Source organism: Lolium rigidum, chromosome 3 (genome assembly GCF_022539505.1).
Source record: "Lolium rigidum isolate FL_2022 chromosome 3, APGP_CSIRO_Lrig_0.1, whole genome shotgun sequence".
Classification (NCBI taxonomy): domain Eukaryota; kingdom Viridiplantae; phylum Streptophyta; class Magnoliopsida; order Poales; family Poaceae; genus Lolium; species Lolium rigidum.
This window is the reverse complement of record NC_061510.1, coordinates 239,283,950-239,294,690: the sequence shown is the minus strand read 5'-3', so window position 1 is coordinate 239,294,690 and position 10,741 is coordinate 239,283,950. Positions and strand designations below refer to the sequence as shown.

The 10,741-nt window shown below is 44.3% G+C and overlaps 1 protein-coding gene across 1 annotated transcript; it reads left to right on the top strand.

Moving 5' to 3' along the window:
• Window positions 1-760: 760 nt before the first annotated feature.
• LOC124696232 lies at window positions 761-10,055 on the top strand. Its single transcript, XM_047228989.1, has 7 exons — window positions 761-804; window positions 895-944; window positions 1,022-1,067; window positions 8,438-8,489; window positions 8,563-8,627; window positions 9,101-9,326; window positions 9,422-10,055. Exons 1-7 carry the CDS (start codon window positions 761-763, stop codon window positions 9,899-9,901), a joined length of 963 nt encoding a protein of 320 aa, XP_047084945.1. The 3' UTR covers window positions 9,902-10,055.
• The last annotated feature ends 686 nt before the right edge of the window (window positions 10,056-10,741 follow it).

The window sequence follows — 10,741 nt, the reverse complement described above, 5'->3', positions numbered from 1 at the left end:
ACAGATGATTCCAAAATTCAGTCCATTACTTCCTGGCCGACACCTACCAATTTGAAGGAGTTGCGTGGTTTTTTGGGAATCATAGGCTATTACCGCAAGTTTATTAAACATTATGCTATACTTAGCCAGCCATTGACTCATCTCTTAAAGAAGGAGGTTTACTTTGTGTGGACTGAAGTTAGTGAAATGGCATTCCAAACACTTAAGAATGCTCTCAGTAGTGCCCCTGTCTTGGCACTACCTGATTACAAGCTGCAATTCGTAGTTGAGACGGATGCCTGCGATATTGGTATTGGAGTAGTGCTTTCTCAAGCTGGTCACCCAATTGCTAATGTCAGTAGAGCACTTGGGCCAAAGAACCAATGTCTCTCTGTTTATGAAAAAGAATACCTAGTGATACTTCTTGCAGTACAACAATGGAGACCTTATTTGCAGTTGGCTGAATTTGTCATTCGTACTGATCATCAGAGTTTAACTCATTTGACTGATCAAAGACTCCACACCGTATGGAAGCAGAAAGTTCTTACTAAAATGATGGGGCTTAACTTCAGAGTGCAGTATAAAAAGGGTATTCATAACGGAGCCGCGGATGCTTTATCTAGGAAACCAGTCCACAGTTCCCAGCTCTTCTCTGTTACGACTGTGCAGCCTGTTTGGCTCACTACAGTTCTGAATAGTTATGAGTTGGATGAAAAAGCTTGAACTCTTTTGCAGAAGTTAGCCTTGGACCCTGAATCTGATGCTTCTTATTCCTTAGACCATGGTGTCTTGCGTCATAAGGGAAAGATTTGGGTTGGACCTGATGTTGCTTTGCAACGATAGATTGTAAAGAATGTTTTTCCTAACAACTGCGTTATGAGCTTTATCTTAAATATTTATTTCACTCCTCACCAGAAGAAATGAGCACAAGCTACCTGATTCGGTGGTGTATTTGTTGGTTCCAGGTTAGTCTTATGCTACTTCTATAGTAAAAGCAGTTTACCAAAATTTTGTGGTTACAGATGTTCTTCTACTTTTACAGGTTTGTTTAGTAACCATGGGCCACTGTACTTTGTGAAGACAAAAGCATACTTTTTTGGATCCAGCAGGATCAACTAGCTCTAGTTTGAGCCACAAAAGAATAAGATCAGAAATACCTTGGTCTGAAGATGATGCCATGTCTCCTCTTGTTTAATTGCTCACACCACCAAAATGGAGCAACTTGTGCTTGATTCTTCCCAGTGCTTTAGTGCTAGCCTGATCGGTGGCTTAATTTGTGAGAGAGAGAGAGTCAGAGAGAGCTGAGAGCAGCCGTGTTTCACCACCCCTCTTCTAGGTCATTTGACCCCTTTTATATGTTTAGCACTATGCACTAGGGGAACCAGCACCGTTGGATCAAAATCGATGTCTCCGATCAAGACACCACATAAGGATAGGTGGCCATTTACTGTAGCGTTACTGTAGCGCCGCCTTACTGTAGCTACTGTAGCACCGCCCTACTGTAGCAACCCAAAAAGATCTGACCTAGGAGAGCAGCCTAGATCACCAAAATATCCAACATTCCCCCCTTGATCCTAAGGCTGATCATTATAAGCTCATTTTTTCAACAAAATAATGTACTTAAGACGAAAAGATTATAATGGTCTGTTAGGTACCATTTAATCTAGTGACTATAGTACATTACTTCATATCAAAATGAACCTCTTTAATTTATGAGCTCCATAAACTTTATTCACATCATATATTAACTTAATTTACATAATTCTTTACATAAACATCATAAACATTACAGACTCATCTTTTGATAAAATGGTACACCAAGACAATAGGTTACAACAGTGCTAAACCAAGTGACTATGGTTCCCATCCGATCTCAAAATGAGCCCCCTTTTTTTTTGGAAAATGGTGCCATAATAGTTCCAACTTCTCCAGGATTAAAAGCTTTCAACCAAACCCATGCCGGCAACATGCTCTCTAAATACGCTGGGTGGTAAGCCTTTCGTGAGCGGATCCGCTAACATAAACTTAGTATTAATGTACTTGATATCTATTGTTTGATCCTGGATTCTATCTTTCACAACAAGATACTTAATGTCAATAAATTTGCCAGCTGCACTTGACTTGTTGTTACTCGCATAGATCACTCGCGGGTTGATTATCGCGAGTATAGAGTGAGAGGCCTGGAAATGCTGTCAATCACTCTTAGTTCCGGGATAAAATTCTTCAACCATACCGCCTGCCCGGTTGCCTCATAACATGCTACAAATTCTGCCTGCATTGTCGACGATGCAGTAACAGTTTGCTTTGAGCTTTTCCATGATATAGCTCCTTTTGCAAGGGTGAAGATATAACCTGATGTGGATTTCTTAGTATCAATACACCCCGCAAAATCAGCATATGAATAACCCACTATTTCGAGGTTATCAGATTTCTCATAAGTAAGCATGAGGCCTTTAGTACCTTGCAAATAATGCAAGACCTTTTTAGCAGCCTTCCAGTGATCCAGACCTGGATTGGACTGATATCTGCCAAGCATCCTGGTCACAAAAGCTATATCAGGGCGAGTGCACACTTGTGCATACATAATACTCCCAACAATTGAGGCATAAGGAATTGACTTCATCTGCGCAGATTCATAATTATTTCTTGGGCACTGGGAAAGTCCCAAATTTATCGCCCTTAACAATAGGAGCAGGCGAGGCTGAGCACTTATACATATTGTACTTTTTCAGTACCTTTTCAATATATGCTCTCTGAGATAGCCCCAAGATCCCTCCGGATCTATCCCGGTGAATTTCAATTCCTAAAACATAAGTTGCTTCACCGAGATCTTTCATATCGAACTTTGAAGACAGGAATCTCTTGGTCCCCATCAACATATTTTTATCACTGCTGGCCAAGAGTATGTCATCAACATATAATATCAGGAAGATAAAATTACTCCCCCTGAACTTAACATAAACACAATTGTCCTTCTTATTTTCCTTAAAACCAAATTTCTTTATGACTTGATAAAATTTGAGATACCACTCTCTTGATGCTTGTTTCAAACCATAGATGGATTTCTTCAGATGACATCCTAAATGTTTATTTTCTTCCATAACAAAACCTTCTGGTTGTGCCATGTAAACATCTTCGCGTAAGTCACCATTTAGAAATGCCGTTTTGACATCCATCTGATGTAGCTCTAAATCATAATGAGCCACGAGTGCCATAATTATTCTGAATGAATCCTTCGAAGAGACGGGTGAAAAAGTTTCATTATAATCAATCCCTTCTCTTTGAGTGAATCCTTTTGCCACAAGCCTTGCTTTAAACCTTTCTATATCACCCTTGGAGTCACGTTTGGTCTTATAGACCCATTTGCATCCAACTGTTTTGGCTCCTTCATGGATTTCTACTAAGTCCCATACATCATTAGTGCTCATGGACTTCATTTCATCTTTCATAGCATCGAGCCATTTAGACGAATATTCACTTTCCATAGCCTCCTTAAATGAGGTGGGATCATTATCCAACACTGGCTCATTTGTATCCTCACTCATGTAGGTGAGATAATCATCAGGAATAGCAGGCTTTCTAGCCCGCTGTGACCTTCTAAGAGGCTCATTATTCGGCACATTAATAACAGTTTGAGACTGCTGATTATTTTCAATAAGAGCATCATTAGATGTGACATCTGGAACAGTCGCCGGTGTATCAGCAGGTGTTGCATTAGCAGCACGTTGCCTTTTTGAATACACTCGTAATTGCTGTTCTTGGTCCTTTTGTTGTCCAGTTATGTGAGCACCATCAGCTACAGGAGCTGAAACTTGAGGTGCAATTTCAGTATGTACTGGAAACACTGGCTCTTGGATTACAGGCATCGGGACATATTCCTGTTTTTCCTCCAAGACTATTTCTCTGGGAGTCATGCTCCCCCTCATCATATCACTTTCCAAGAACACAGCGTGTCTTGTTTCAACAAATTTCGTTGTCTGATTTGGACAATAAAATCGATATGCTTTAGATTTGTCAGGATAACCAATAAAATGGCAACTGACTGTCTTGGGGTCTAATTTTCCCATAACCGGATTAAAAATCCTTGCTTCAGCAGGACAGCCCCATACATGAAAATAATTCAGGGTTGGCTTTTTCCCAGTCCATAATTCATACGGTGTTTTGGGCACCGATTTACTGGGAACCCTGTTAAGAATATGTGCTGCTGTTTTAAGGGCTTCCATCCATAAATTTACTGGTAAAGTGGAGTGGCTTAACATACTCCGCACCATATCCATAAGTGTGCGGTTTCTCCTTTCAGCCACCCCGTTTTGTTGAGGTTCACCCGGTGCTGAGTATTGGGCGGCAATGCCTTTTTCCTGTAAGAATTTTGCAAATGGTCCAGGAATTTGACCATAAGTTGCATGTCTGCCGTAGTATTCACCACCACGATCAGATCTTACAACTTTAATTCTTTTATTACATTGATTTTCAACCTCAGCTTTGAAAATCTTGAACTTGTCTAATGCCTCTGATTTTTCTTTGATTTGATAAATATATCCATAACGGGAGAAATCATCAGTGAACGTTATGAATGAATTATAACCGTCCACCGATCTCACATTAAACGGACCACATATATCCGTATGAATTAATTCCAAAACTCCCGTGCTTCGGTTTGCACCTTTCTTAATTTTCTTGGCATATTTTCCTTTGATGCAGTCGATACAATGATCAACATCCGCATCCGAAAAATCAAGAGAAGGAAGAACTTGATCTTTAATGAGACGCTCAATCCTCCCCCTCGAAATATGGCCTAAACGATAGTGCCATAATTTCGAAGAAGTCTCATTATCATTATGTTTGCGTTTGGTACCGACATTTATATTTGAGGTAGAACCCACATTATTTATATCATCACAAAGGGAAATTATATAAAGTTTGTCGTGTCGACAGGCAAGGCCAACATTATTATTGTCATACATAATTATACACTGCTTATTCCCAAAGTGACACTCATAACTATCATCATCTAAACATGAGACGGAAACTAAATTCCGTTTCATCGAGGGTACATAAAGAACATTATTTAGCTGAAGCTTAAAACCTCCATGAAGTGTAAGAGTGAAGTCTCCAATCGCCTCGGCATAAGCTTCAACACCATTAGCAACTCTAATTGTTCTTTCCCCTCTTTTTAGGGTCTTCCTCATATTGAATCCACAACGAATTTACAACATGAATTGTTGCACCTGAATCAATCCACCAAGTATTGGTGGCATAATTAACATAAAGGGATTCTTCAACAACAGTAATAGTGTCGGTACCTCTTTCTTTGAGTCATCTCTTGAAGCCAAAACAATCCTTTCGCCTATGCCCACCTTTTCCACAAAAGTGGCAAGCATTGGAATTATTTCCTTCAACATTAGGCGCTTTTTCTGGCTTCTTTTGCTGTGAACCTTTTGAGGATTGGCCTTTTTCCTTGAACTTATAAGGATTGGGCTTCACATATTCATTCACAAATTTTCTATACTTCTTCTTTTGTGAATGACCAAACTGATTAACATGATTAATTCTGTCAGCCTTAAGCCTTTCTTCTTCTTGCACACATCGCGCCATCATTTCATCAATTTCCCATTTAACATCCATCGCATTATAGTTGATCATAAATGGATCAAATTGGGGAGGCAAAGATGACATAATAAAATGGACGAGGAAACCATTAGAGATTTCCATCTCCATTGACTTTAGTTTGGCGGCCATGTTGCACTTTTTCATAATATGCTCTCGAAGACTTCCGAGTGGGATCATATTTTTCATCAATTAGCCTTCGATAAGACTTGTTGCATAAACTTTAGAAGACCCTTTAAATTGATGCTCAATTTTTGCAAAGTACCCTTTTGCTGTCTCACAATCAGGAAGGGCTCCCCTCATACTCTGTGTAATGGAGCCCTTTATCATCATAAGGCACTTGCGATTAGAATCATCCCACTTAGCCTTAATAATGTCATATTCTTTCTTGAGGGCTTCATGATTTTCATTATTTTCTTTAGGCACCTCAGGAGGATCATTAAGGAGAGCATAATCAATATTGAGTAAGGCCATAGTGATCTCAAGCTTCTCCTTCCACGTGACATAATTGCTGCCATTTAGCTGTTCGATGCCATTTAGCATTCCAGCAATATTAGGGACATTAGTTGCTGCAAAAGAAAAATTCAAAATGCTTTAGTAAACATCATCATAATCATCATTAAATTTTATTGATCAAATTCAAATCAGCTTTGGCCAGAGATGAAAATGAACAACAAAATTTTGTGGACAAATATTCATCAATTAGCTTTGGCCAAATTGATAAATAGAAGCCACACATTAATGATCCTCATTCATTATTTTCTTTAACAGACCCGGTTCACATCAGCTTTGGCCAGAAGTGAAACAGACCAATAAAAGAATTTTGCAGTTAAAATGCCCGTCAAACAACTTTGGTCAGAATGACAAGGCATAAAACCACACTTTATTTGAGGATCCATAAACTTTATTTTGCAGCGAAAGCATTATCACATAATAATTATAGTGATAAATATCACCATAATTCATTAATCATAAATAAACTAAATAATAAAAGTAATATCAACATGTAAATTAACTAAGCATGACAATTAAAATTGTGGCCTAAAATAAACATAATAAGCATAATAAATTTATGCAGGAAAAATCAGCCTGTAAATTAATTATTTCAGCCCCAAATTTTTTTTTATTGCATAATAATTCTGCTGAACTGGGCCTTAATTGGCCCAGCCCAGTATTTGCTCCCCCTGATCTCCCCTCTTGGGCCACAGCCCATTTGCAACATGCCAGGACGACCTGAACCGTCGGATGCAATCCGACGGCCAGGAACGACCGCAGCTGGAACAAAACCAGCCCGCCGTCGCCTGGCCCCCGCGAAAACCCTAGCCCATTTCATTTCCTCCTCTCCTCTCCCGACAGCGGCGGCAACGCCGAGCGACCAAGAGACAGCGGCGGCGAGTACCACGCGACGGGGAAGAAGACTCGGCGTCATCTAGGCCCTCTCGCCGGAGTTGCGTGCAGCTTTGGCCAGCGCGCAGCTCCGTCGAGCGGCTCTGGACGGCACCCTGCGCGAGGCGAGCGAACGCGTGTGGGCGTCCCCGCGACAGCATCGACCGCCAGCGCAAGTCCGGCACCGCGGCGGCCTTCAACGGCGACGTGCGCGCGAGGAAGGAACGCCAGGGCCCGGTGCGGTGGTCGGCAGGTTTGCTCGGGTACATGCCCGGGCAGAACCGCCATCATTAAATGGTGGCACCGGCGCCGCCGTGGCCAGCGACGGCGACGACACCCATAAGGTAAATTTCACCGCCATGATTCTTAAGTTAGGGTTAGGGTTCCTCCAAAATGGGGAATTCCATGATTTAGGGTTTCGGTAAATTGGGGATTTTGCTTTAGGGTTGATCACGGCATCAAATCAATCCATCCCCACTTCAATTCACACTTAGCCGAAACCATAAACATCAAAATAGGGGAAAATTTCATCACTTTAGGGTTTCGGATTGGGAAAAAAACATCAAGATTTATGCATAATTAACTTATTTCCCCTTTAAATCTTAATCAATCTGAAACCAAAAGTTCATAATTGAGGAGGGGAAAGGAGGAAAAACAATTTCTAGGGTTTCTGGAAAAAATAGGAATTTAACATAAGGGCTTTAATTCCTTTAGTTAATAGCTCAAATTGAAACCCTAGAGTGTCACATAATCTGTTAGGGCTTAGAGTGTGAAAAACAGGGCTTAAACTTAAGGCATGATTAATAACCAGGAAGAACAGCCTTTAAACATAAGCATAAAATTCTTTCACAGAAGCAACTTGGGCATATGCCTTGACTTGGTGACAACATAAACACATGGGTATGTGCATATGCCCTTGATCTTGATCTTAACTTGATAAATCAAGCATGAATCTTAACATAAGAGGGCTCAAACTTAAGAGCTAGATGCTCTGATACCATTGTTGGATCCAGCAGGATCAACTAGCTCTAGTTTGAGCCACAAAAGAATAAGATCAGAAATACCTTGGTCTGAAGATGATGCCATGTCTCCTCTTGTTTAATTGCTCACACCAAAATGGAGCAACTTGTGCTTGATTCTTCCCAGTGCTTTAGTGCTAGCCTGATCGGTGGCTTAATTTGTGTGAGAGAGAGAGTCAGAGAGAGAGCTGAGAGCAGCCGTGTTTCACCACCCCTCTTCTAGGTCATTTGACCCCTTTTATATGTTTAGCACTATGCACTAGGGGAACCAGCACCGTTGGATCAAAATCGATGTCTCCGATCAAGACACCACATAAGGATAGGTGGCCATTTACTGTAGCGTTACTGTAGTGCCGCCTTACTGTAGCTACTGTAGCACCGCCCTACTGTAGCAACCCAAAAAGATCTGACCTAGGAGAGCAGCCTAGATCACCAAAATATCCAACATACTTCTCTAAGATGGGTCTGGTTTGTCACATTGCCAAGATTCACAGTGAGGTACTTACCTATATTAATTTGTGCTCTTCTCTTTATATTATTTGCATCAAGTAATACATAAGTTGTTCTCCAGTCTTCAGTAAGTAAAAATGCAAGGGAGATAAAGGAGTACATTTTTTTTTGCGAGGAAGAAGGCGAATTCATTGATACTCCGAACTTACAGAAAAGCCCAGAACAAAGCCAAAATTACAAAGAAGTCCTGCTGAGCTCCAGCTTCGACGGCAACCAGGACGAGAGGGAGACGCGCCGCTGCCGATCTTCGTCTTCAAGGCTTGGATCGACGAAATCCCCATGACAGCCGGGAAGTCCCCGCTCACCGCCCCCGTAGGGGTAACGCCCAGGACCAACGTCTCCGCCGCAAAGCATCGAAACGCCATCTTCACCTTATTCGCACCTCCGATCCAGTGCCACGCCAGATCGGACCGGGGAGATCCACGCCGCGCGAATCCAGAGATCCGCGAGCGCGGAAGACGCAGGCGCACCGTCGCAAAGCTCCGCCGAGCTCCGCCGATGGAGGGGTCCCACACCTGCACCAAAAGCCACATCAGCGCCGCCGCCGCCTCCGCAACGCCGCCCGCAGCACACCCACGCAACCCTACACTAACTACAACCGTGAAACGTGTGCTGCTTCTTGGTCATAGCAAGGGTGGTGTGGATTCAGCGGCAGCTCTGTCACTCTACTGGCCACAACTGAAAGACAAGGTTGCAGGCCTGGTAATAGCTCAAAGCCCATACGGAGGAAGTCCAGTCGCTTCAGATATCCTGAGAGAGGGGCAACTTGGTGACTATGTCATGTTACGCAAATTTATGGAGATTTTGGTTTCCAAAGTCCTCAAGGTACTGACCTCGATCATTGCAATCATCACAATGTCTGCCTACAGAGTGGACGGCAGTTATCTTAGTTCTCATGATAATCGTTGGTGTTTCTCCAGGGTGATTTGCAGGCCCTGGAAGATCTGACATACGAAAGGAGGAAGGAATTCCTGTCGCAGCACCCGTTGCCCCCTGAGGTTCCAGTCGTATCATTCCACACAGAGGCAAGCATCACCCCAAGTGTGCTGACAGCCCTCTCTCATGTCGCGCACGTGGAGCTCCCAGCCGCCGCCGGCAACCCTGCAAGGATCCCGGTCGTGATGCCGCTTTCAGCTGCACTGGCAGCATGCTCGCAGGTGCTGGTGGCAAGGTACGGTGAGAAGAGCGACGGTCTTGTGACGAGGAAGGATGCCGAGGTTCCTGGATCACTGGCGGTCCGACCAGAGCGGAAGCTGGACCACGCATGGATGGTGTATTCTTCGATGAACGAGGAGCCCGGAGATCAGGCAGACACGTCACAGGTGTGCGAGGCCCTGCTGACTCTGCTCGTCGAGGTTGCGCAGAAACGGAGGCATGAGTCGGCCATGAAAGACGAATAAGGAACATGTTAGAGCTGTCCTGGTAGATTTGTGTAACTGTAGATTGACTAGGTTGTTTGTTTTAGGGAACTGTGTTCGGAAACCAGATCCTATCATCCTATCCTTTGTTGAAAACTGCTTCTGGTCTTCTGGGTAAGGAAAGGGATTTTTTTTTTTTTTTGAGATCAGGGAAGGGCAGCCATTTAGACATTCATAGACACATTTGGTTGCATCCGACTCTCCTCCTGTCGCCCCCTCCAGGCGACCGGGGGAGAGTAACCCTAGATCGCCGCCGCCCCTTCCCTCTCCCTCCTCCCCCTGCCTCGTCGCCCCCAGAGGCGCTACCGGGCGAAGCCCGCGGCGCCGGTGAAGGGGGCGGCGGGGATCTGGGTCCTCGGCTCCCCGCGCGGTGATAGGTGGAGGACCTCCGCGCCGGACGATGTTGGGCGGGCTCCTTCTGATCCACGCTGCTTCTCTAGAGTAGCCGTGGTCCAGGGGTGGCGCCTTCCAGTGCTTTCCCCGGCGGGGGCCCTGGGCTCCAGGGCGGCGGCCCTGGGAGGTGGCGGCGAGAGGTGGCGGCGAGGCTGGCTCAACGGCGGGCGGCGCTCGCGGGTGCTGTACCCTCTGCTTGGCCGCAGGGGCGGCGAGCGGATGGGTGGGGTCGTCCGGGTGGCTTCGGCGCCCTGGCGTCAGCTCTGGAGGCCGGCGGCTCGAGTGATAAGCAAGTCAGTAAGCTGGGTGAGTGAAAGCAGTGAACGCAAAGATACATGCAGCTATGCCTCCTACAGCTAGCAGGCCAAGGCACATTTGCTCGACTGAAGAGGAGGAGCAAGTATGCCTGCAGTCCAGACATCTAGCTTG